The following is a 27,979-nucleotide window of genomic DNA, read 5'->3' as shown; positions in this document are numbered from 1 at the left end:
AGCTAATTGATTCTGAAGGCATTGTTAACCTACGCACAGCAAATCCATGCAAGCCAGCAGTGCAGTTCTGACAGGATCTATAACACTTTAAACACCGATGAATCATATTCTAAGTGCCTGCTGGCTCTTCTCCCAGGCATAACCTTTCATCGTCCTTCGTCTTATAACCTCCTCACAGTGAATCTGGCTACTATGTGTTTCCTGGTGTTCAGGATGAAAGGGTTGGTGTGAACAGAGCTTCCTAAAATCTAGAAGTTCTGGTAACCGTCTAAATTATCTTCAGTAAATTCACCAGTGTTAACTTTTTAGTGTTTTTGTGTAGCGATAAAGATCGGTGCCTTTGGTATAATGATTTTGTGTAGCATGAAGAAAACCCCATAGATCAATAAGAAATCATTCACAATCAGCAATTTTGGGGTATTGATGGTGGTAACATGCATGGAGAGGTGGCCATTAGGGCTGCAAAAAGCAATTATTTTGTTTTTACTGTCCCCAATATTCTGTTAAGATGAAAGTTCAGGTGTTACTTTACTACAGAACTTACGTTTAAAAAATAAATAACAGTAGAAGTAGTAGAATACAAATCATATGAAAGTTTATCTTGTAGTACGTGACTCTATTAAATAGAATTTAGCAATGAAAGTAGAGAAGATAGTAGTGTTGTTCTACCACGAGTCACCAGAACAGCTTTAGTGCGCTTTAGCATGGATTCTACACATCTCTGGAACTGGAAGGATGGAGTCCTATTCTTCCAAAAGACATTCTGCCGAATTGGGTTGCGATTTGATGACCGTGAAGGCCGTATGATTTACATAGAGGTCCGATAGGACTACACTGTCATCTTCAGAACCACACACCGCCTGTGTGGCTTTTTTCCCAGAGGCTATCCAGATACTTAACTGCTCCAGCAACTCCCACTCACAAACATGTCACACTTCATCACACTATCTATTGTCTGATGTCCTGTTCACTGTCTGTGGTCCCATTAACATGTGTTGGAGCCAAGTACCGGTGTGAACAGGATCCAATGTGTCTCGGAGGCACACTGAGATCCGATCACTCAACCCAGCTTCGGAGATGGACCGGGACACATATGACCACATAACATTAGTGGTGTGAAGTGGTCAGTGGGGACACAATCAAAATGGCTTGGAGGAGTTTAAATAAATAAGACTGACCACGTGTCAGCTGTTGTCGATTTTGTCGCCATCAATAAGACTGTTGCTGGCAAACTTCATGCAGGTTTGAAGGAAGTGGCATAGATTAGATTCACAGCTGCAGGAACAATAATACGGCTTGTAGAATGGATTGTGGAGGAATCGAACGCATGTAGGAAGAGCCATCAAGTAAGGAAAGAGCAGGTGCTTCAGTATGATCAGGCCCTGCCACGACGGGAACTTGGACCTCTACAGGATATCCTGTGGCGTAGGAAGGAAGAAAGGGACAAGGTGTTTTGTCGAAGATATAGATTTACACAGCGCTCAATTTGTAAATCTGCAGGACCCGGAACAATAAGAGGGTAGTGATCCGGCAGGTCGGGAGGCACACGAATGATCACAGTCCTCGATCTTACAGACATGTGAAAGTGCTTCCAGTATCTCATGTAGCCAACGATAATCAATACTGATGGGTAGGCCTATGTAATTGATCGTACTGGTACAGTGACTTAATCACATAATGAACTTAATAGCAGTGAGTATTCTCAGTACAAAGGGAAACATTTATGGATTGCACTTTCTATCAGCTTATGTGCCGTCATCTCAGTTAGCTACAAAACACACTTGCCCAAAACACTTTGAAAACAAAGCTATGTTTCATACAGTAAGCGTACTCACAATAAACATTACCGGCACAACATAATCAAGAAATAATTGTCTTACCCAAGACAAAAAAATTCCACAAAGGTGTCATGTTAGAGATTGATTTTGGAGAAACCCTGATCGCGCTCTTCTCGAGATCGGGTATGGTGTTCACAGTAGCAAACAACTGCCTCAGTTCTTCGGGAACTTTTTGTCTCCTTTTTTGAATCCCTGTACTCACTAAAAGCCCAAAGGGCTGTGAACTCTATTTAATTCCAGGCAGTCAATCTCACTTTCAAACCCATGCGCAGGTTGACGACGTTTAGCCGACGCTAACGACGCTTCTAAAACCTTCCACAATCAGGTTAGCGTTATCACTGCTAGTCGTGAGAATGGTCACCAAACTGCTTCCTCAGTGACCTGCTGCTGCTCGCGCTCTTGTACTTTTGCCTTTTTAGTATTTTGTTTGTGTTCTTAAAAATGCTGGTAATGATAACGGCTTTGTTTTCGCCGTGATACACTCTACAGCGCGTGCTACATGACTGTAGGCTTCGCTTCGTGACAACGAATTCAGGCGAACTTTGAACTTGAAGTGATTACGTTGTGTGAAAGAGGTTAATGATTGGCTATTAGCAATTTTTGAGCATTTCTGTTGCCGTTTTTTTTTGTTGTTCTTTTTTACTTTTGGTGAATTAAAAACTAAAACTATTAGTTTTGATAATATTGCTGCGGGAGACTTTACATCCAGCTGCGGAGGTGCCGGATCCACATAATAAGGTGCCGGAACGCAGATGTGCTATATTTTAGCGCTCTGGATTTACATGTATATGATGGATGGCACGCAACATGACAACTTGCCACCAAGGCTTTTTTAAAAATAGGGTTTAAAGATGAGCATTGTTTCCAGGAGAGAGTTTTTATCTTGTCTTAGTGTTTACTCCTCCACTTTTAAGTGACTTTTTGCTGTTCTTGTAGACTCGGCATCTGTTTGAATGGTGTACATTCGTTCATTTTTCACTGTCTTGTGCAGTATGAAGGCAAAGTGCAAGTTTAGATCCATATTTAGCATTCCCCACTGGGAACTCAGCTGAATTCTTGTTTGAGAAAGGCATAAAAATCATTCTTTAAATGGTCTTGAAAATCAGATAATGCATTTTCCCCCCAAATCCTTTCTCATACAAGGAAGAACTGGAGCACAAGCTGCATTCCGCTTCACCACAAACGCATCCGTTGGCTGTTCTGGTAATCAGACTGTATTTCGGAATCGAATCAAATCTTTCTTTAGCCTTAACCAAGATGGGGTTTGTAAAACACATCTATGAAAGATTGTACCAGACACTGGAACAAGTCCCAAGGGAGGGCTTATTAAGTTCTATGACTGTATTAGCCGTTTGCTTATTTGATTCAGCTTATAGGTGGATGTGGGATGACATGATTAACTCCTCAGCAGGACACTTTATCTCTGCTTAATCATCTTGGTTTCACTCTCAAAACAACGTGGCATGCCAGCGAGAGGGAGACCACAGATCTTCATTTCGCTCTCAGCTGGAGTGAACTGAACCTCAAGGCTTGTTTTTGCTTGTTCACTCATAAGGTTCCCCAGGCTGGCACTGTGTTTATAGTCGCCTGTGATCTCCTTGCGAGCTTGATGGACAGCTTGGCATGGGTTCAAAGGAACAAGAAGGAGACTATGATTTTGTGAGACCTCGCATGGAAACAAGAGTCCGCTGAGATTAACGACTCTGACATAAAACCAAGTCTGTGGCTCTGCCCCATGCTGTGCTGTGATGGTAGGCTTCATTATACACAATGGTCTTTAATGAATATGTGGCTTTCTCTCTTAAGGTGGTTGGATGGTTATAATGGACTGATCTGGCACCTTGGATGTGCAGTGAGGAGAATTATTCATCATAATTCCAACCATCATGAACTATTAACAAGAAATATTCAGAAGAGTTAGTTTGAGACCACATATATGAATGTTAAGATTAGGGCCTATAGTGGCTTGTTGAACATGCAATTCCAGATATATTCCCCCTTTTCCTGTTATAATAACCTCCACTCTTCTGGGAAGGCTTTCCACTAGATTTTGGAGCGTGTCTGTGGGGATTTGTGTTATTCAGCTACAAGAGCACTAGTGAGATCAGGTACTGATGTTAGGTAAGGAGGTCTGGGGTGCAATAGGTGTCCCAGTTCAAACCCAAAGGTGTTCAGTGGGGTTGAGGTCAGGGCTCTGTGCAGGACACTCAAGTTCTTCCAGTCCACCCTTCTCAAACCATGTCTTCATGGAGCTCTCTTTGTGCAAACCATTGTCATGCTGCAACAGGTTTGGGCTTCTTAGTTCCAGTGGAGAGAAATTGTAATGCTACAGTGTATAAAGACATTCAATACAATTGTGTGCTTCCAACATTGTGGCAACATTTTGGGAAAGATCCACACTTGGGTGTGATGGTCAGATGTCCACAAAGTTTTGGCCATATTGTGTAAATACGTTAGGTGGAACACCATGGCCATTCAAGCCAAAAACAGAAATGCACTTTAGGTATTACAGTCTCTTCTCCGTAACAGTGTTGTCATCTTCAGTGTTTAATTCTAATGTAAAGTTTTCTTTTCAATTTTCGGGGAATTTTGGAGATCTGGTTGCTCTGACAAAGTTCAAAACCATGGTCTGTAATCCAAAATAAGCAATGAATTCTTACATTCCTATTCATTTTAGGAGCATTACTCATCCTTCCATCTGTTTGCTCTGCTATGTTTGACTGTGTTCAGCACATTTTTAGATCATCTGATAATGTTCACCAAGACCTCAAACTAATCTGTTACCTCCGTCTCTCCTGCTGTCCTACAGTCCATTCTGCTGCTGGGAGCAGTGGCTCTAGCCTGCCTGGCCCTGGACCTCCTCTTCCTGCTCTTCTACTCATTCTGGCTTTGCTGCCGCCGCAAGAAGAGCAGCGAGCAGCCCAATGCCGACTGCTGCTGCACGGCCTGGTGTGTCATCATTGCCACCCTTGTGTGCAGGTGAGTTACTCTCCTCACGCATTGCTCCCGTCTCCTACACAGAGGAAATTAATTATTGATGGGGTGACTGTTTGCATAAAGTGTGTTAGTAAGGTTCTAGACCACCACGAGTCACCAGAACAGTTTCAGTTCACCTTGGTGTTGATTTTCCAAGGCTTTAGAACCAGGATCGCCATGTCGGGTTGGAACTGAAGTGATCAGAATAATTTTCAGTCCTTCCAGGAATTTACGATCGCAGAAATGAACGCAAAATCAAGCAAACTCGGCAATATTCGGAGGGGAAAAAGCACAATCAAGCATTTTTGGCTGCAACGATCACAAAAAACCCAGTGGAATCCTATAGGAGTGAGATTTGCATTGATATGCCTTGATCTTGCACTGTATGTATGTATGCACTGCAACTCTGTTTTAATTAATAAACCTCTCTATGTAGTGGATGGACTGTTCTTTCTGACAGTCCGATTACATTTTGCATTGTCACCAGTCATTGATCAGGTGTTAAAAGATGTTTTTCCTTACGTATTACACTAATGCACGAGCATGAAATGCTGATGTCACTGTTCAGTCAGTGTTATAATTAAAATACTCTCCAGTTGTTTCATTTCGATTGACCCCCCCCCCCCCCCCCCAATCCAAAATCAGTATCCGCTGGGCCTGTTGGGCTTTTTGATACATGATACAGAACAAGGTCGGATGTTAATCACTTACTGGAAGCTTCTTCACTCATTATGTTTCTGCGTTTTTTTTTTGTTTTTTTTTAACTCTGTTAATTCTGGATGTTTTTCTTTGCACACTCGGAAGCAGCTATGCTGTACGCTGTCTGTTTTCGGCTATGATTGCCTCCCTCGCAGCGCCCTGGCTACAAAGAACATGTGTAGATTAATGGGCCATATCAGAAGCAGCTTTTTATTTTATTTTATTGCTGTTAAGGCTGCAGTAGCTTCCATTTTAGGCCTTTGCTCTTTGCTCCCCTGGCATTTGAATTATGTCCTTCTCCATAACAACCAACAGGAGAGCGAGAGATACCCAAAGGGCTTGTTTTAAAGGGCTCGTCGGTTTTGATCAACATCTTACACGAACACATCTGTGATACCGGGATGTTGTTCAGAAGCAGGACGAAGCGTAACGACATATTAATCGAACTCTGTGCATTGCATGCACTTTACATACTCCAGTTTATTACCTCAGCTTGAGGTAGAGCATCGCACTGCTTGCTGGTTATTCACTCCTTCCCTACTGATAACAAAACCTGTTCGGTTTATTGGGGCATAAAAGATGGTGGCAGTGCATTGTGGGGAAGACGGCAGCATTTTCATTTCTTCACAGTAGGCTCTTGCAGCCCCCTTTGGTTCTATGGTAGCATGGAAATGGAAAAATATTTTTAGCTCTAATCTCCGTGTTGTGTACTCAGCGCATGAAATAGGGCAGTGCTGCCTATCACCCAGTGAACGCCTGGGCGCCAGCAGGAATTCGTAATAATATCGTCATGTAAACGGCATGTCAGAAATGCGGAGATTAATTCATGACCCCTACAAAATAAAATATACACATCCTTCAAACCCTGTGCATCAGATGTTTTGAAACGAAGTGGAGCAGTGCCTACTAGGCCGGTAGGGTGATGTAATCGGATAGTGGCGATGATTGATTGACACCTGACGCGATGTTGATGGTTGACAGGTGATAATCGCCCAATTTTGTACGGCATCACTTTGTACTGTGCAAAATGATGTTCCAGATCAGCAGGATACACTGGTTTTGGGATTACTGTAGGATGGTTTGTCTGATAATATCGTCTATCGAGCTGTTTCAATAAGGAAATATCGGGATAATTATTTTTTAGATATCACCCAGCCTTAGTGCTTACTGTAATAGACAGTATACCCTTTACCAGCCTGGCTAGAACTGATTTGAAGTGCTTAGAGGAGTTGGAACGAAAGGTTCAAGAACCCAGCCGACTCATCCAAACGTCTGAGAAGTTTGCCGGAGGCACAGCCGAGCATCTGTGTGCGATGCCTCGAAAAACTGACTGCTCGTATCAAGAAAATGTAGCTGTTTGTACTTGTATTCCTTCAATTTTATCACAAATGTTTACACCACATCTTGTTTTCATCAAAATAGAAATGGGTTAATGTGTTATTGCAAACCGATGAACTATATGCATATTTATTATGCGTTTTGAGAAGGTTGGTGTACATTGTGGAAACTAGTGGAAACTCCCAGGGGTTTGTGAATTGTCGCTAAGGGGGTACCATTTACAATATACATTACTGTGCAAAAATTTTAGGCACCCTATTTTTAAAAAAAAAAATTTTAGTGCAAACTTTGTTATAGATTTTTATTTGATGACTTCTACATTATCGAGTCAGTACAAAAACGTTTTAGATTCCCAAACATTAGTTTTCTAGCACAAAATTAAAAGTTGTAGAAAAATGTTTGTATGTCAGTAAAGAAAGCAGTATATTAAGTGGTAAGAGACACTTTTCAGACAAAAAACCACAATGAAGGCTGCTGGGCTCCAGAAGAACCGTGTCTCTTTCTGCAACATACTCAATAAAACTTACAGCTCATTTCCTTATAAAACTGCGCTAATTCTACCTTTTTTTTGTCACACCAAATATTGACTTTGTTTCATTTATTACTGTTTATTTCTCTTTACTGTGTTTTATTTTAATGTAGAAACATTTAATTTCATTATTTTGAAGGCTTTGCTCTATAGCATTTCTTTGCATGTGCCTAAAACATTTGCACAGTACTGTATATCTATCCATTTATCTTTGTCTGTTTATATTTATTTATTTTTACAGTGATTTGTAATCTCAACTTTAGCAATCTGTTGTAATTATTATTGAGTTCTTATAGTTCTTGAGTTCTCTCTAGTTCTTATACTTGTTAGCCTATTTGACTGCTCACTTGAACTTAACAGTTGTAACCCAAACCTCAATAACTCCAAAACCCTATAAATAATATCAACATGGCTATTGAAAGGTTCAGGAATAAAAAACTCTACAGCTCTAATAAGTAGCCAGGATATTATTGTATGTATTGAAGGAAAAAGAAATGAATCCAGTATTTGAATACTTTTGTTTTATGAACATAAAACAAATCTGAGTTAAGTAGGTCCATGCAGTTTATGTTAAAGGGGTCTGTTATAATAAGCAGTCAAAATGGTCTCTGACTAGAATGCCAAAACATAGAAAGCAATACAGTTTTTGGACTGAATATGTACCGAGTTGTCAACAATTATGGTTCTCATCACCGCACATCATGATCATATTTAAATAGTCCAGTTTGGATTAGTTGTGTAATCATATGGAGGGTGCTATTGACTGTTGTGTGTTGAAGTGAAGCCATAGAAACTGAAGATGCTTTGAGAAAGAACAATAGTGATTGTTCTAAACTGAAAACAGTTCTGCTGGAGTTGGATGATAATGATCTTTACTTCAATGCCAGATGGTTCCCTTTATTTTAATGGCATGTTGTATGTGAGGAGTCGTAGCTTGTGTTTTCACAGCGCCACTACACTTAACCATCTTTTTTTCTCTCTTTTTTTTTAACCTTCTCTATGCTACTTCCTCCAAACTAATCACTGTAATGCAATGTATTTATGCGATTAATGAAAGTAAATTGGTAATGTGCTTTGTCGTGGTCCCCAAGTCCAGAGTCGAATGGAGTGATGGTGGTAAATCGGTGGGAAAATCAGCAGCCAGCTATTGCCTCACATCCTGCCACAAATAAAGCCTGTTGCCATGGTGATGTCTCCATTCGCTGTGCAGGATGCTTAGCTCCTTCCGTTATATCAGCAGTGTTGATCTCATTCACATGAGGAGCCATATTGGGGGGAAAAAGTTTAATTGAAGTTGCAGGCCTAAAGTTTTCATATATCTTTAGGCAAAATAAATAAGAATATCATTAGTTTAACAGGTGTTTTGACACCAAGTTGCTAATTATGCTATTAAATAAGCTTCTGGATTTGAAATGTTGCCCAATTTTTGACTATATTTCTATACAGATCATGAAAATATTAGTTAGGCCATCAGGAAAATGAAAGTGTCGATGTGCGTGCCCAGGCATGTGTTTGCTAAAAAGCTAATTATGTGCAATAATATACAGTAGATTATGTAAAATAAGCAAAAATACTTGTATCCCAGAGAGAAAATGTCGCTCTTGAACTATTTGAATCAGGCTAGCGTCTTCGTTTAGTGTTTAAATGCGAGGTGACTGTGTGTTATAGGTGTGAGCTGAGCATTAATTATATATCGGTTTTTGTGTTGCACTGTACTGTATTATTCTGTTTTGTTTACACATTCCTTTATATTTCCCTTTTTGTATTCTGAGAAGATTGACTAGCATCTGTTCAAGCTAATTAATGTTCCTAGCTAGCCAGGATCCGCAATCTGTTTGTCCCAGGCATTCAAGCTAGCGATTTGTCCACCCTTGCAAAGATATTTTAGATATTGTGCTATAGATGCAGCTGAAACCTCTATTCAGTTTACAGAAACTTTACCAACATGGAATAATGCAGTAATAAAGTTTAATGTGTTTTTTTTTTTTTTTTAAATCAATCAATCACAGGCTAAATTAAGTAAAATCTGTTTTCATATTGCAGACCACAGAAGACTTGTCCTTACCGGTCTTGTCTGTTTATAGACTTTGTTAGCTATCTAGCAGAAGCTAACCTTATTTCTGAGGGTTTTTTTTTTTAAAGTTTAAAAGTTGAGTTCTGTTCTTCAATGTTTATAATCTTTGCTGATAATGCTAGCCTACTAGCTAATGTGCTTGACCAGAGGTCCTATTTAAAAATAATCAAAATCTTCACTGCTAACAGTAGCTTGCTAAAATGTTGCTAACCTGACAGGATTTCAAAAGAAATGTATGTATATGACTGAAAAATTTGATCCGATATCCTGTCAGGATAGGTCACCTTAGCATATTGGCTATCGCTAACAGTAAACATTGTGAGCATTTGTAAATCTTCTCTTCTACGACTGTTAGCCGGAGTTAGCCGGACACTGTCAGGATTTCTAGCTGCTACTGATAAATGTTTGTTATTTTCACTCTCAAAGCCAGCTATACGGTTATCATACGCTAGCTTGACCGGGTATTTAAACCTAAATTAACCAGATTTTCTCATTGGTTCTGTCATTCTCCTTGTTGTCTAGCCTATATAAAAATGTGTATGTGTCTGTGTGTTTGTGCGTGTGGTTCCAGTTCCGTGAGGTAAATAAATGAACTGCTTGTGAATGGCACCTAGAGGTTTTGATGAGATGGAGAGAGAATGAGACCCTGTGATTGAGAATGAGTGTGTGTTTATGAGAGAGAACAGGCTGAGTCTGCTGAGCGTCTCTGTGTGTTGCTATCTGCATGGCTGATTAGCTCAGCTGTCAGGCCGCGCGGCAGGTGAGGACTTTATGAATGCTGTGAATTACACACTGTCTTCCAGGCAGTGAATGAATCCAGCATTCAGCTCATGTTTCCTGCCTCAGATCAAACCTCCTCAGTGCGCTTGGAGATAAGTCAAGGGACGAGGACTTCTATAACACCATGTTGTGTATAAAGGGCTTCATCATGATCACTTTCAAAGTTAGCGGTATACAGCGTACATGCATTTCTGAAGTACTTATAAACCACCAGACTAGAGCTGCAACAACTAATCGATGATAATCGATTATGAAAATCGTTCCAAATTAATTTATAATGAATTAATAATATATATTCGTGTGTGTGTGTGTGTGTGTGTGTGTGTGTGTGTGTGTGTGTGTGTTGGGTTCTTTTCTGTTTTGGACAAACAGTTGTGTAAAGTTTTAGTCTCAATTTATATTTGTAACACTCAGTTTGTGGATTTTATTTTAAATAAACAAACAAAAAAAGGCACAGTTTGCCCCGCCCCATCCGATTAATCGATTAATCTTAATAATAATAATAATCATAATCATAATAATCGGCCAACTAATCGATTATGAAAATAATCGTTAGTTGCAAATCTACACCAGACTGATTAACTGTCGGCTGCAGATTTGAGTGTCATTACCGATCCTAACAGGTTTTCAGAAAGCTAACAGTCTTTATGTCCCTCTGGATTTAGTGTTCTGTTATGGTTTGTTGAAGTGTGTGATTATCAGAACAATAATCCTGCCTCTTGACCCCTTTGTGAATGATGGCACTTGAGTCCCAGAATGACTAACAGCAGAGCCTGCAGTTTAACGTCAGATTTTATGTTTAGTAAGAAGTAGACTTTCTTTTCTCTGACACAGTCTCATGCTCTCTCGCTCTACCTCTCTCTCTCTCAAACACATTTATTCTCTCCACCCTTACGCTTATATTCACCCATGTTTTTCTCTATTTCTCTTTTATGTGTTATTATTAACAAAATTATTTCTCTCTTTCTCTGGCGAGTTGTGTTTGAGAGTCTGTGCACGTTGAGGCAACATCCCTGTAGTTGACGACAATGGAGGAAAGGGAACGTGCCTGTATTTTTTTATTTATGTATTTTTTTATTTTTTATTTTGTAAATAGCCATCGATGCCCGCTGATAGTGTTTGATTTTCATAGAATACTGTACTTTGTGCAGAAGATCACACTGTGCTCTTGTGGGATTTTTTTTTCTTTTTTATTGTGACATGAATCAGCGTTTAAGCAGCTTTTGATTTTATTTTATTTTATTTTATTTTAAATATGAACTTATGAGTGTAATGTCACTAAGGTGCACACACTTACAGGGGCATCTCAGAAGATTTGAATATCGTAGAAAAGTTCATTTTTTCCCGTAACTGAATTAAAAAAGTGGAACTTTAATATATTCTAGATTCATTACACATAAAGTGAAATATTTCAACCCTTTTTTGTTTTAATCTTGATGATTACGGCTTACAGCTCATTGAAATCAAAAGTCCAGTATCTCAAAATATTATTATTTATTTATTTAATTATTTTTTTTTAAAGATCCACCTGTACTGTAGATACACTGGGCTGTGATTCAAAACCCTTAATCAGAACTGGTCTTACCAACCGGCTGACCAAAAGACAGTTGCTACCTTGTGTCATGCATCTTTATAAATCAGAGAACAAATGGCTGCCGTCTTGAAGCCCAGAAGGAAACCTCTATTGAAGAGCATGCCATACTTTTTATTCACTTATAGTTACGTTTAATATTGTGAAACACACATGAGATATTATGTCACTAAAAACAGACGTTCCTCCTTTTTCTCTTGAAGTTAATAAGACACAAGTTTGTAGCATGTCATGTTAATGAGAAACCGTAAACCCCTCTGTGCCGAAGACCGTCTGGTGTCAGAAAAAGGGAACAAGTTTACCTCCGTTACAAAGCACCGACACTGGAGACTCCTTCCAAAGATTCCACATAAACATCTCCTTGCAGAAAACTTCACTGTATCAACACAGGTTTGTTGTTGTTTTGTTTTTTTATCCATTTATAGGGAGTGTTTAACATGCACATCCTAAGTACAACTAAGTACATAAGTTTATAACTATTTAAAAAAAAAAATTATCAGAATGCGGGCATTAATATAAACCTGTGATTTGATTTGCAGCTGGAGCTCCTGTCCTAGCCGTACTGTTATAGAAAACAGCTTTTGACTAATCAGAATCGAGAATTCAGCAGTGCTGTGTTTGGTACAGTGTAAATGTTTTTAGTAGGGTTCATAAGTATTTGGACAGTAGTGTAATTTTACCTCTGTACACCACCACAATGGATTTGCAATGAAGCAATCAGAATTAACCGTTTAGGAATCCCCCCCCCCCCCCCCTTTTTTAAATTTATTTTATTTATTTATTTATTTTTATACAGAGTCCCTCCATTTTTACATGTTCAAAAGTAATCAGACAATAAGCATTTCGAAGGAGTTTAAAGGTCTGGAGTTGAGCAGTCAATTGTCCAATTACTTTTGAACCTAGAAAAATTGTGGGGCTCTGTAAAAAATAATAATAATAATTCTACTGTATTTTTGTTAAACCTATTACATTAAAGCTGAAAGTCGACACTTAAATTATTTTTTGATCGTTTCATTTCAAATCCATTGTCGACAGAGGCAAAATTATGAAAACTGCGTCACTTGTCCAAATACTTATGGACCTGATGGTGCCTACCATCATCCGTACATTAAAAATACACATTGGTGCCACTGACTACCAACTTAATTTGGATATTGGACCAAAATAAGCTTTTCTGATTAACATACTTGAGTGTAAAGTCTTTTTTTTTTTTTTTTTTTTGAGTGGTCAACCAGTGCAGTCGAGCTGAGGAATCTCAAAACAAGGGCTTCAACAGCAGACACAGTGTTGTGAGGAAAATGGCGGCTGCCATCTGTGTTTCATTAAGGTCTAATTTTGATCAGCAAATTAGTCATTTAGCTAAACATGCAGCTCATGAGCATGAAAAAGGGCTTGTGACTTTCTGCCACTCTCTTGCCGAGAAATGACCAATGGAGACATGAACACAGGAGGCATCTTACACAGTGCTGTTTTTGTGCAGTGTGAATTCTGTTATTGTCTACAAGGATGGTTTTATGACTTAACCTGCAATCTGTAATGGCTTCGTCCTCCCTATATCACTTACGAGCTAATGGCTGGTAGGCCCATGTTGTGCACTACATTCCAAATTGGACATAATATTGGCTTTGAGAGAACGTAACGTAACGTGACGGCTGAAAACGAACACGCTTCTTCAAGTGTGAGTAATGACGTTGTGTTCATTTAAGAACGAAATAAATTCAAAATTAAATCTTGTTGGGGGGAAAAAATCACTCTGGCCTGAGTAGGAGCAGAAATGGAGATTCAGTTCTGTGCCCATCTATCCATCCATCCTCTACCGCTTACTCCTTTTCAGGGTCACAGGGAACCTGGAGCCTATCCCAGGGAGCATCGGGCACAAGGCGGGGTACACCCTGGACAGGGTGCCAGTCAATTATGTGCCCGTGGACTGAAAATTAAATGAATCAAAACTAAGCAGAGCTTGGATTTATATTTATTTATTTTTTACATTTTTTTCAAAAAAAACCTGGCTCTGGCTTTTTTCTCTCAGTTTTGAGTGAATTTCTTATCTTATGTATTTATTTAAACTCAAAGGAATGCCTTCAAAATTATAGTCCACATAGAGAACACTAACTTGCCAAAATGCTGGATTGAGAGACTCCTAAACCTATAAGAGTTAGCTTAGAAGGAAATTATTTACCTCTCTGTTGTTTTATATCCTAGCTTTTTGATTAAAAGCCACCAACTACGTTAATAAACTACTCATTTACTCGCGCATGCAGGACTTTCCAGTGTAAAGAATCTTGTCTTAATTGTGGTTTCTTGTTTTTGTGATCTTTCAGGTGGGGGGGGAAGAACTTGACCATGTGACATTTCTTTTTTGTTTTTGAGTGGTTGGATTTTAAAAGCAGTTTGTCTCCGACTCTGTTTAGTCATGCTGTTGCATAATTGAAGCTTATGGAAATCTAAAGCTAAGCTTGATGACCCTGGCCACATTATTATGCTTATCAGTTTTCCTTGGCTGGGATTTTTTGAGAGCACAAAAAAGAAGGGGGTAGATAGGCATCTTCATCTGAGTGTGTTACGCCCAGCATCAGTTTGAAACGATGCTTTCGGCTGGCTTCATGTATCTCCAAGGAATCATGTGATAGCCTTTACGTTCCCCAGTTGTTAGCTTGATGGAGAAACCTAATTGGTGGGTGGGAATTGGCCAAGACTAAATTAGGGGGGTGAATCCAGTTGAAGAAAAAAAAAAAATATATATATAATATAAATAAAAATAAAATATATATATAAAATAAATAAAAGGTGCAGTCAGTAGGTGGTGCATAACTCTTTGTGCAGCTCAAGACTGTTGGCTTTTAATAAGCATAGAAAGGCCATCATCAGTCATGTCCATTATATGTGCATCTATGTCAGATCCTGTTTCTCTTAATTGTACGGGTGTAATAATACATGATGCGTCGCAATGTAAAAATAGATGTGCACTTCACATCGTGGAAGTCAGCATTCTGTTCATAATGCATGTAATGCAGTTGCACTGTTTGAACACTATAGGTCGAAATTTGAGCTTAGAGTATAAAATATATAGAGAGCATGCTGGTCAGGTGATTACTTTCTTTCATGGAGAGCCTGCGAGATCTGTACTCGTGAAGCCTGATAGCTCCGGATTGCAACACGCATAATAAGTTATACGGTTACACGGCCACGTTATTACAGTTAAAAGAGCTCTTTATTAGCTTTGAACCGACATTTAAGGCTGCAGAGAGTGGCCATTTTAGCCGACTTTGGAGCTCTTTTTCTGCTCTTTTTTGAGTTCATTATGTTTAAGTTGATTATTTTCCCTGTGTCAGAGGCCTGTAGTGCATTTTTCTTTTTTTTTTTTATTTACAATATTAAACCTCCGTTTATAGCAATTTCGGATTTATTTCGTTTTATAGAGACAAAAATGCGCGGTTTTGCATTATTTATGACTCAGAAATGAAAAAGGAGTCTTTTCAGGCATGATTTTTCTGCATTCAGGTTTTTTTCCACAACATTCTGAGAATCGAATTGTGACCGGAGTGTGTCGTTACACCCCCAGTTAATTCTGATTATATAACCTAACAGAGGTAATGAAGATTTACTGCACTCCCGGTACACTTTTCCTGTTGGATAAAATCCTGCAGTTCAGATAGTGGACATGCCAGGACTCATTCTAAAACAGGTTCTTCAGTAGACATTACACAGTAATGCCTAGTCCTTCAAGAATGTGTACAAAGGGTTCTAACAATTTGTATTTGTAAAATTTTAATGCTTAACCTTTTGTATGTAGACCTGCAGACTTTTTCCACACCGTTGGCATAAATCTAACTTTCTGTAGTTGATATCTTTTTTTTATTATTATTATTATTCCTCTTTCTGGGAAATTTTCTGGGAAATAAGGAGATGAGTGGTCTGGAATGAACACAAGGTAAACAAGTGGCTGTTGAGATCTCGACCTGTGTTTCCTGTTTCCTTTAAAACCTCAGTGGTTGATGGAGTGAGCGGCGTTCCAGCTGAGAGAGGAGGGCTTTGTTTTGACGAAGACCGAGCTAAGATGAGGCAATTCAAGGTTTAAATTTTCAGAGGGCGAGGAAAAGCGTTTAGCAGTCTTCCAGGAAATGAGTACCTACTTGCCCATCACTCCATGTGGACCAAATTGAAATCCCTGTTGATTTAAGTGTTTTCTGCGATGCAGGACATTAGCTGTCTCATCATGTTGGAACGTTTCTGGAATTTTTTTTTCATTTACGCCTTGTGAACTAGTGCTAGTCTGTACGGATGGGTGTATTTTCTGAAGATCCAAAAAGAAATGGATAAACAACAAATGTGTTTGTATGGAAACAGGAAGCTGTCTTTGTAAAGATGAATCCTTGTGCAGGTACAGATGATCACAGGGCGTTATGTGTTCAGCTCTTGTGTCATAAAGCTTAAATCTATAACCGCACGTAGGGTGTGTGTTTGTGGCAGTTACATTCTTTGTTTAACTCAGTCCCAGCAGATTATCCGTCAGATTTATTGCCTCATAGGATTGCTCTGAACTCGAGCCATGTCACTATTCTAGGAGTCATGTGACACCACCCCAGGGAGGCAACAGCATCATGTCTCATTTTGAACTTCAGTCGAAAGTGTCTCGTCGAAAATGATTTGCACATTCCGGAAGTCAGAATACCGCTTACTAAATTAACAACTGCGTTGACCTATTGCTAAATAAATAGTACTGCTTTTGGTTTTGCTTCCCACTTTCACATCGCTTTTTGCTGTACTTACTGGAATCAGCGAGCACCAGCATGAAAGCTGTGTGACGTGCATGTTGGGGATGTCTGATCTCGGCTGGACCTTTGAAGAGCTCGCAGGGTCATTTACCAAGCTGGAGTGCATATGGAATGTTTCTCAAGTAGTGCTGCTTCTTCACATGCTGAGAACTACAGTGCTGACCGATGGCTCAATGAGTCTTTGTTCAGATGGAGTAGCTCTATGGAGTTCCCCGTCAGTATAGAGACACTGATTCTTATGCCTGTTGAGTACTACACAAAAGAGCTGGGTAACTACAAAGACAGAGGGAGGGAAGGAGGGACGTACTCAAACGGGAGGACGTGCCCACAGGAAGCGGGTGCACTAATGCCACCTGGTGGTGAGGCAGCACGTAAAGTGTCAGAACGTTTGTCTGTCCCCCCGACCATGCCTCTTTTCCAATGCAGAACTGCATCATACTGGAGATCAGTAATTATTTATGGTGGTGATATAGAGGATTTTAATTAGAGTAAGGGTTATTTCACGCACTGCCCAGACATTTTCTCCCAACCGAATTGAGGTCGGTGGAAGAAACTCTGGATAAAGAGTCGGGCACCATGAATGAAAACCAGTTGGTGAATATCTAAAATGGGAATGTCATTGGTATGGCTCTCGGTGCTAGGAACAGTTTGGCAGGAAAAGGAAAAGAGGCTTGTGTGTGCCAATAACGAAAACAGATGGCACACATTTTGTCATGAAAGAATAGGAAAGCCCCTTTAGAATTAGTGAGAGCTGAGATTTTGACTGTAGTCTATATGGCTTGGTTGTGGGAGTAGGTCAGTAAACAGCCCCCTCACTGTGAATGTGAGTACTTGCTTTCTACTGAGCACTATTGCACATATTGCTATGGCTTTGAATGCTTGGACAGAGGTAATCCCACCTGGACTACATGACCATCACCATACTGATTTTTGAGGCCCCTCACTAAACCTCAGTGGTGGTTCAGACGTGCTGAAATAATGCATAATTTTCTCCACAGCTAGCTTTAGCACTCAGGATTTTGACCACAAGGATTACCAGATTTCTTGTTCAAGAATATTGTTCAGATACTCTGTTCTTCCTCCTCCTCCTCCTCCTCTACCTCCACCACTTTCTCATCCTGTTCCTCATGCCCACTCTCTTTTCGGTCTCTCTACAGCGCTGGCATTGCCGTTGGTTTCTACGGGAATGGAGAGACCTGCGATGGTGTTAACCGGATCACTTACTCACTGCGCCACGCCAACCGTACTATCGCCGGCGTACAGAAACTGGTATGGCTACCGCAGTGCATTCCTTTCTCATACGGCTTGCCTTGATCTGTTCATAATCACCTATTGTCACACACGCACATATAAAGCCTCCCAATTACCATCTTATCTGAAAACCTCAGGTGAAAGACCCTAATGGAAGTCCTGTCTATTCTGTCTGTGGTTTTGTGCTTACAGGTATTAGACAGCGCCAGCTCCTTGAATCTGACCGTCGATGAGAATTTGCAGCAGTTGGAGAGAGAGTACACGAAGCACGCTGATTATCTGTCGATTGTGCAGAAGCTGCAGGGCCAGCTGGATGATCTGCTCAAACAGATGGTGGAGATCCCTTTCTGGCGCAATCCTAGCATCTCTCTGGAGGTGCTGGCCGTCAGAATCGAACTGTATGACTGGTATAGGTGAGATGCAGGACAGTGGTATCAGTGCACCTCGTTTTTGTCTAAAGCATAATGTTTTTAATGTGTAGTGTGGTGGTTCGTGTCTGTATAAGAATGTTTCTTGTTGCAAATGAACAGGGCTTTGCTCACTGTTTGGTGTTCAGCTGCAAGTATGGAAATGAGTAGAGAGAGAGAGAGAGAGAGAGGGGAAGAAAAAAAAGAAAGCCGAAAGGAATTCTGACTGTCATGCCAAGCGTGAACAGTGCTTTCTTACAGAGAGTGAAAATTAGCATTCTGCTCACTCCCTGAATCTTTCAGACTATTGTCACCATTTATATTTCTCGCCAGAAGAAACTCGTGCTAGAATTTCGTTTACGAACCTCTCTAACATTAAATACATGGCAATCCGTAGATTGAGATTTCATCATCACGAAGGAAGGAGAGTCAAAGCTGTACTTTTATTCAAATGCATTTTTCACCCAACATGAAACATGGTCTTTGACTTGTAGCCCTGGAACTAAAATCACAGCTGGCGTCTCCAGTGGGCATGAAATCCTTAAATTTCCTTTTAAAAAAAATAAATAAATAAATTGCCGGAAAGTACCTATAGACAGCATTTAGGTGAAGCTGAGCAGATGGAAATGCTCAATACAGGAAAATCTGCCATGCTTGTACGGTGTTAACACTCGAGCACTATATTCTCACATAAACACACATTCACACTTCTCATAGAGCTTTCAGAGATTTCTACATGATTTTCTAGGTGCATTAGAAGTATTAGACGAGGACTAGAGACTATTCAATAATATACATTTCTGCCTCAGAGTTAGTAATATATTTGTGGTTTCAGGTGGCTGGGCTATCTGGGTCTTCTTTTGTTCGATGTGCTCATCTGCCTGCTGGTGCTCTTTGGCCTTATTCGCAACTCTAAAGGAACTCTGATTGGGTGAGTCTGTGTGTGTGTGTGTGTGTGGGCTCATGAATAGGAGTGTGTCGTGTTATACACAGCGCTCTGGGAAACCACCACAGTTAATTTCACATTCTGCCAATGATTTAGTGAGAAACGGTTATATACAGTGTAGGAGTAACACCGTGTTGATATTACTCCCAACTTAACCGTCCTTACTAGTCTGACTACCCTTTAACTATGTCAGAGGTTCTCGACCTCGGGATCACGACCCCGACAGCTGGTCTCCCGAGATGCAGATTGGGTCGCAGGAGAATTTTACCAGCCGTTCTTCACAATGCGTATAAACTTGAGTTATGTAATGTCTAATAATAATTCAAACTGTCTAATTATTATTATTATTGTTATACAAATTTCATTAGGCTTCAATCCATCATGCTGTGCACGGAGCAACTATTTGAATCAAAATTCTGTATTCTATATTTTGCAGTGTATTTCCTGCTGCAGAGTGTCGAATCGAACCGTACAGAGTAGGGGTGTAATGATCGCGATTCGATTCGATCCACGATTCTGGCTTCACAGTTCGATTCAGTTCAATTCTCTGTATATTTTGAACCAAATTTGAATGAAGAAAAATGACTGAAGACTTTTTTTTTTATATAATAAAAAAATACATATATTTCTGACTCGTTAACAGTGCAAAACAATGTGTGTTTTTGTCTGTATAAAGTTAAATAAATCAAAAATAGCTCTGAACGGAGGTTTAATATTGTTTAAAAAAAAAAGTGCTACAGGTGTCTGATACAGGGAAATGATCGATTGAAACATAATGAGGTTTGTAGCAGCGCCTGAGGTGTCATTTTTACCATAAATAGAGCCCCAAAGTTGGCCAAAATGACCAAGTTTCATGGCCTCTTTCTCTGGCACTGTAGATCGCAGCAGCACCGGGCTGGTGTCATTTAACATCTACTAAAGAGATTTTTTAAACTGTTATACCATGATTGTGTAACCACTGTGATCTGGAGCTATCACGCCCAGCGCATGCTCATTATTTTCTAACTCTTTTGGTAATGCTTTTGGTGTAAAATGGGCTTTACGCTCATGAAAACATAACCTCAAATGCAATACGTGAACCCGACAAACCCCCAAGTGTTGATACCATTTGCTTGCAGTTATTTAAGGCACGTGAGAATTTTGAGCCCTTAAAACGGGCTCGCTGGACAAAAAAAAAATGAAGTGTAAGGACCCCCGCTTTAACTGCTAGACGTAAAACCTCCGGAGCCCCTTTGACCAGAATGCGTCATCGTAACGAGATCCATCTCTCCGATAAAGCTCCTCAAGTCTGTAATTGAAGTGAAACAGTTCTATTTTTCTGTTCATTTCACGATCGTTTTAATAGTCCTTCATTATCAATGCTTTATAAATCCCCGTTTTACTAGGCTCTATTTTTAGCACAGGCAGGGATATTTTAATCTCACTGAATCTGGCTATTACTCAAGCTTACACACTATGGAGCACAGATTCTAACCAAATGAAAAATAAGTAAAAGAGTAATAGCTAAATAAAAACACAGAGTTGTGTGCATATCATTGTTTATATAATGTGCATATCATGTATTATATTATACTTTATCCATTTTGTATTTCCTCAGTTGATTTATTTCTGTATTTATTTGCGTGTTTTATTCATTCGATAAATTTTCCAGTGTATATATATATTTATCGATTGACCCCCCCCCCCCCTTAGATGTTTCCAGATGCATTCCTTTTTGTATTATGCATTCATTTTGTTGCAAGTGTAAGGAGTGTACGCCTGAACCCGCCGATGGGTTCTGGATTTTAATGCGTTTTCACAAGCTTTGAACTGAATCTTTGTAAGATAACGTTTTAATGAGTCCATGAGCTTATAAAAGTCCGTCAGCTATAAAAGTTAAAGATATCTGTATCTCCTCTGTAGCTCAAGCGATTTATTTATATGTTTGGGCATCTTAGCATGTAGATTCTGCTATAAAGCTGCAGTCGTCTGAGGAGATCTCGGGACTAATCAGGTTTGCTTCCCGCTGAGCATGAAGGCTTTTTTTTTTTTTTTTTTTCTTTTTATTGATGAAAACTTGTTCAAGTTCAAAGTGAAGATGCAGTAATTGAAAGGCAGTGGGGAACAAGCCGAAGTTTGTTGTAAATATCCATTACACCCAAAGTTTCATGAATCACGGATGTTTCCGCTGGTGATATGGTCTTCACTTTTACGCATGAGTTTTAAAAACGTTAACTTAATCTTGCATTCAGAGAGGACATTTCTCTTCTAGGCGTGCGAAGATGTCATACAGAGGTGTAATAAGGGGTTTGATGTGGAATTCCTAGGGTGCCAGGAGAAGCGGAGCCCCTCTCGCATGACATGATTATACTGTATGTAACAGTAATGCTAGTTAGAACACTCATTATTGTTTACTTCTGTCCGCGTGTCTCTGTGCAGGGTCTGTTTACTGGGCGTGTTGGCACTAGTAATCAGCTGGGGATCGCTGGGTTTGGAGCTGGCTGTATCCTCGGTGAGTGTCTCCATGGCAACGCTAGCCAGTTTTGTGTGTGTGTGCGTGTTTTTTTTTTCAGCTCTCACCATTTTGCTCCTTCATATACCTGTACTCATCACGTACGGGACTGGCTGCGTCGCAAGGACGAAGATTATATAACGTGTCTTATATAACATACACCCTGGGTAGCACGCTACGTACAGTGTAGTGCGTTTCATAGTGCACCATGAGGGCAAATGTTGCCAAAACAGACGGCTGTAACACTGTAAATGTACAGCTGTCTTTAAGTAAGTGGACCACAACACTTACTCTAGTACAGTTCATTTCCTAAAAATGCCCTGCTTCTTGATGCATCTTAAAACTGGACTCGTTTGAAAGAAATCTTTGGTCTGAGAGCGTCATCTTGTTTACAATGAAAACGCTGCTTTTTTCCCAGTATTATTTCCTCCTCACTTACATCTCAGTCACTTCTCGAAGTTGCCAGTACATGGCTCATGTATTTTCTGTCTAAATTATTTATACGTGTTTGTTTTATGTAAACACTCTGATGTAACCTCGATAGCGTTCACAAATCCACACATACAGGTTATATCATGAGCCTCTCCTGTTTGTAATACATATTTCAGGTCTTAATGGTAGGACTGTGTTCAATGCATTGACTTTTTTTTTTTTTTTTCTTTTCTTTTTTTTCTTACCAATTCCACACACCCTTTCATAAATAAATTATTGGGGGAAAACCCCCAATTTCCTTTTAGTTATCTCTCCGTGTAAGTATATCATATGAACAACGCTAATGGATTGTCCGTGTGTGAACACCGTGAGTTAAAAACAAGGATTAAAACGTTATTGTTAAAATTCAAGGCCTTCAAAATGTATAGATTATAGAGAATATATATATATATATATATATATATATATATATATATATATATATATATATATATATATATATATATATATATATTTTATTTTTTTTTCCTTTTTGCACAAAAGGAAAAAGCACAACGTACAGAGTGTATACGGTTTCGGATTGTAGCACTTGCACTTTCAGGTAAATAATAGTATCTTCAGTTAGATTGTCGAAAGTCTGTCAATATATACCAGAGGCACGGTCCGTTGAGAGCACACAGTCTAGAGAACAACATAAATCAAGATTGTTGTTTATTTTCAATTGCTTTCATGGTCTCAAGAGATTTTCGAGGTAATAAAAAAAAGAAATACTGTATATTTTCCTGAAAACATGTGTAAATGTGCACAAAAGGGCTGAAGTGTCTGGGTTGGGGACAAAGAAAACACTGGTTGTTATTTGATGATAAATGTAATTGGTCAGAGGTAAATGGTCTGTACTTATATAGCGTCTTTTTTGTTGTTGTTTTTTGTTTGTTTTTGTTTTTTTTATAAAATTTGCAGTTCCAAAGCGCTTTACACTATCTCATTCACACACACACTCGCACACCAATAGTAGCAGAGCTGCCATGCAAGGTGCTAGCCTGCCATCGTGAGCAACTTGGGGTTCAGTGTCTTGTCCAAGGACACTTCGGCATGTGGAGTCATGTGGGCCGGGAATCGAACCGCAGGCCGTACGATTAGTGGACGACCAGCTCAATGACTAATGATGGTGGAAATAAAGCTAGGCTTCTCATTTGGCTCAAACAACAAGGCTTTATTAGATGTGTAAATTCAGTCTAATAGCCCTTTTTGGAACAAGTCTACTGGTTTTAAGAGTCCAGGTTTTTATTTTTGTTAATCCACAGAGATCTAGTATCATAATTAAAAAGCGTTCTTGCTCCATTTTTTTTTGTTCGGTGTAAATCAACCATTCCAAAATTGTTTCCAGAGCTCTAGTGACTTCTGTGTGGCGCCCGACATGTACGTCGCGGAAGTGGCCGAACGCTACGGAGTCCTCAACAAAGGTGAGATTTCGTACTTTCACTTTTTAAATAAATAAATAAATAGTCTGTTTAATCAGGGTGTTCCTTCTACGAAAGGCGAGTCACTGGCCGGGAGCTTTGCCGGGTTGAATAATAGGTTGGATAACACGGTCTTGCCCTTTCATGGTGGAGCTCACACCTGGTGTATTTTCCTCACCATGGCTATGATATGTCCTGTTGGCTTTCAGAGCTAAATCATCCTCTTAGTTCATCATTCGTGTCCTACTCAAGCTACCAGCGGTCAGACATATACAGGGAGCCCGTGGAGTGTAAATCACAGGCATGAGGCAGTGCAAGTGTGTGTGTGTGTGTGTGTGTGTGTGTGGGTATGTGTGTGGGTGGGTGTGTGTGGTGCTAGACGCCGGTCTCTACTGATCAGCAGCAGGAAGCGAGGATGTAGAGACAGAATACAGGACAGAGATAGGAGTTCCCACAGTAATAGTGCACAGCAATATGCAAAGCAGTGCAGTAAGACTATTAATGAATCTTATTTAAAATCATATTTAAAATCCTCTTGAGCTTGCTTCATCTTTTGATTCTTGCTCTCTCACATCAGAAAAAATAAAACAAAACAGGATTTACAGGATTTTGCAGGTTTTTTTGTGATCGTTGCGGGCAATTTTGCCGTGGCTTTTTCCTTCAAAACGTGTGACCTTTTTTTGCGGAAAACTACTTGAATTGGCGAAATTGCAATTGCACGAAATAGTTCTGCATGGCTTTGCGCAGTGACGTTTGTTGGTAAAACGAGACCTTTTAGCTGTACTCGTGTTCGACGCGCGAGTCCTCATAGCACACAGTAAGCACACTGACCGTGGCTAATGGCTGTGGATGAAACCAGCATTTCATCATAGAAGTGATCATAGAAGCATTAACAAGGGACCAGAGTGCCACTCGGCATCATCCTAAAAGCCATGCTCTGCGCTCTGGGATCTAATTACACAACTCGCACATGATTTTTTTTTCTTTCTTTTTTTTCTTTCCTTTTCTTCATCTCTTGTGTTTTTATCTTTCTCGGTTTTATTTAAGCTAAAGGCAGTCGTCTTTACGTCCTCTTGACGTGTTTGTACAACTTCAACGAATAAAACTAAAACAAATGCGAGCGAAACTTCGTCCCATCTTCATGGCATGCTCTGTAACAAGATGTCTGTTCCTATAGTATATTACAGTATCTGACTCGGTTTAGGCCGGCAGATGCTTTTTGGTCTAAAGGAGTTGCGTGTTTTAATCGTAAGATCCTCTTTGCATTAATGACTCAATAGAACAGCCTGTCTGTCTGCCCTCAGGCCACTAGCGTCTCCACGGCCTCCGAGAGGTCACCGCTGCCGTTATCTGCCAATGTCTTCCTCTATTGCGTCCCGTGTTCGCGCCAGTCCTGTCCGCTCTAAATTTGTTGAAGCTGGAAACAGCTGTAGTTTAAACAAGCTTCGAGCCGAGCTCTACGATTTATTGGTTTATAGTGCAGAGAAGACTGTATATCAGATATGCTTGTTCCTCTCGGGTCGCTTTTTAAACTCACTCCTATTGTTCATGGGCTGTTTTACTCTGACATCCCCAATTGCCCATTAATACGTCCAATTACTAAAGTTCATGTAAAGATGATGGATGAGGCTCTGGGTCTGTGGCTCGGTTATAAGCCATGAAAGCCTCTTGTGTTTGGCCATGTGTGGACATAATTGAGTGAGTGGTTCATTCTTCTCATCAGCAGTGTTACTAGTTTTATTGTGTGTGTGTGTGTGTGTGTGTGTGTGTGTGTGTGTGTGTGGGAAGCCAACTCTGTGATGTGGATTAGCTCTACCCCTACCAGGACTAGATGGAGATTTGTTGGCTGCTGCTTAACAGGGTGCCCTTGTGTGTGTGTAGCTGTGAGAGAGAAAGAGCGAATGATTTCATCACGCCTCCACGACCCAGGCCTACAGCTCTGACTCACTCCCGAATCGCTCCCCATTCGACTCGTCTACGCAAATGTACGCAGTGCAGCGGGTGTGTGAAACTCTGAAAATCACAATTACGTCTGTGCTGGAGCTTGTCAGGAGGGGGTGTGAATATGTAGCACTTCCTGCGCAGAAATAGAGCGTGGGAAGCTTTTTATAAACCCGTTTCTCTCCCACATATGCGCGCTAACCTGCATCTAGCATGTCCTGATTCGAAGTGAATGCATTCACAGTCGGCCTTTTTTTTCTTTCTTTCTTCTTCCTTCAGCCTCTCAGATCACTGTACTCCAACATTCAAGACTTTTGTTTCTTATTAATGGGCTAATTAGCCAATGTAGTGTTGGGGGTCGTTGGAGGGCTGACCTTGTATTATTTCTGTATTATAGTCGACTATCTTTCTATTTGAGGTGTCAGAATCAGGCTGCAAAGTGCATTTGTGACTGTAATGCTGAATCGGTACACTAGGTCATTTACCCATAGGTCATCAGTCCTTTGATTTTCCAACACGAGAATACCAGGTACATTTCTACAGCCAAAAGTTTGTGCACACCTGACCACCATCACAATCATATCTGCTTTCTGAACATCCCATTCCAGATCTAGTCCGTCGTCGCTGTTATAATGCGCTCCACTCTTCTGGGAAGGCTTTCCACTGGATTTTGGAGCGTGGCTGTGGGGATTTGTGTTCATTCAGCTACACGAGCTTTAGTAAGATCAGGTACTGATGTTGAACTGGTGAGGAGGCTCCAGTTCATCCCAAAGATGTTCAGTGGGTTTGAGGTTTGGGTTTGATGTGTACAGGACGCTCAAGTTCTTCCCGTCCAACCTTCTCAATCCATGTCTTCATGGGGCTCTTTGTGTACAGGAGCATCGTCATGATGGGAACAGGTTTGAGCCTCTTAGTTCCAGTGACGTGAAATTGTAATGCTACAACATACATCTTCTACGACTGTTTGCTTCCAACTTTTTGCGGAATGCCCACATATGGGTGTGCCGGTCAGCTGTCCACAAACATTTGGCTGTTGAATGAGCAGCTGCTGTTAGAGGTTTGAAAGTGTTGTCCTGAATTCAGTGGTTTGTTTCTCCTCTCCTCGTCCTTGATATGCTTGTCTCTCTTTCCTTCCGCAGACATCCTGCAGTATTACCTCCGGTGCAACGTGGGCCAAACCAACCCCTTCCAACAGGTAATCATGTCTTCAGTCATCCCATCTCTCTGACACCATCCCATTATCTTTGTGTATATTTCTTCATTCTCTCTTTTTTTTTTTTTTTTACGGTAGTGTTGTATACAGCTTGGAAATATCCTGATTTGTCTTAACTTTTATTTAGTTCTGATTCTGACCCATTTATGAATTTATGACTCTCTTCTTCTTCTCTGTAGATTTGCTAGCCGAGTGGTGTCCAATCGTGTCTGCAAAAGGGCCGGTGAGGGTGCAGGTTTTCATTCCAGTCAAGCAGGCGCAACACCTGATTTCGGCTTGTTTCATCAGTTGAGCTTGGCTTTCAGTAGATTCAAGTGGGGCTTCTGCTTGGTTGGAATGAAAACTTGCACTCATACCAGTCCTTTCCGTAAAAGATTGGACACCCCTATGCTAGCCCGTGCCCAAATTGCTGCACGTTTCCTTTATTCACTTCTCTTCAGTATAACCTCTGGTCTTCTGCAGTTCTTTCTACACCAGACAGCACTTTGGCTAAGGAAATCTAATTAGACTTAACCCTGTCTTTTATGTGAATAATATATTACCCCTCTTAAAGTATCCCACCGCATGCAACTAATCACGGCAGGCAATGGCAAGCCCTTTCCATTTCAATACACATCTCGTTGCTTTTAAACAGCGGCTAATAGTCATATGGAGATTGTGTATTGATTTCCGTAACCCAGTGAGTCAAACTGGTGTCTGACTGATTCCACTTACATGGATGAGTCTTACTGAGTACAGCTGATGCCACAAACGTCAAATTTCCTCCCATTTGAAGATAAAGATGCATTCTCCTTTCATCTCCTGTGCCTCACCCTGATAGATCGGGACCTTGAGGAAACATCACCAGCATCGTTTACATCGATTACAGAGGCATATTGATATGGCGTGGCGTGAATTATTGCAACCGCAGGCTTTGTAAAGTGACACGGAGCAGACTGTACAGTCACATACAAGATGCCTTGTTTTGTTTTTTTGGAGGTTTTTTTTCTTCTGGCCCTAATATGCAATTTTCCAGCCTTTCATGGCGATTTTAAAAATAGAACCGTTGCTAAGAGCCCAAGCTGCCATCGCATCCTTTTCAAGGCGCCCTTCAAATATTAATGTGTTTCTGAGATGTCACGGTTCCTTCGGCACTCTGTCTGAAATGGACTGCACATGTTGTCGTCGTCGTTTGTATTATTTCTGCTCCTGTAGAAAGACCTCGAGCAGCCCGTCACCCACCACCCTCTCTACGTTAC

General features: G+C 40.3%; 1 protein-coding gene across 1 annotated transcript in view; it reads left to right on the top strand.

Annotated features, from left to right (window-relative positions):
• The window catches only part of ttyh3a (tweety family member 3a), a 64,017-nt gene that overhangs the window by 18,671 nt on the left and 17,367 nt on the right, over positions 1–27,979 (top strand). The window contains exons 2-8 of the mRNA XM_017454647.3: positions 4,648–4,817; positions 17,758–17,869; positions 18,044–18,264; positions 19,094–19,189; positions 21,623–21,695; positions 23,515–23,590; positions 26,668–26,723. Coding sequence (XP_017310136.1) covers positions 4,648–4,817; positions 17,758–17,869; positions 18,044–18,264; positions 19,094–19,189; positions 21,623–21,695; positions 23,515–23,590; positions 26,668–26,723 — 804 coding nt within the window. The remainder of the gene's footprint in view (positions 1–4,647; positions 4,818–17,757; positions 17,870–18,043; positions 18,265–19,093; positions 19,190–21,622; positions 21,696–23,514; positions 23,591–26,667; positions 26,724–27,979) is intronic.

This window comes from Ictalurus punctatus, chromosome 24 (assembly GCF_001660625.3).
Source record: "Ictalurus punctatus breed USDA103 chromosome 24, Coco_2.0, whole genome shotgun sequence".
NCBI classification, from domain to species: domain Eukaryota; kingdom Metazoa; phylum Chordata; class Actinopteri; order Siluriformes; family Ictaluridae; genus Ictalurus; species Ictalurus punctatus.
The sequence above is the reverse complement of the archived record's forward strand: the minus strand, read 5'-3'. Positions and strand labels throughout refer to the sequence as shown.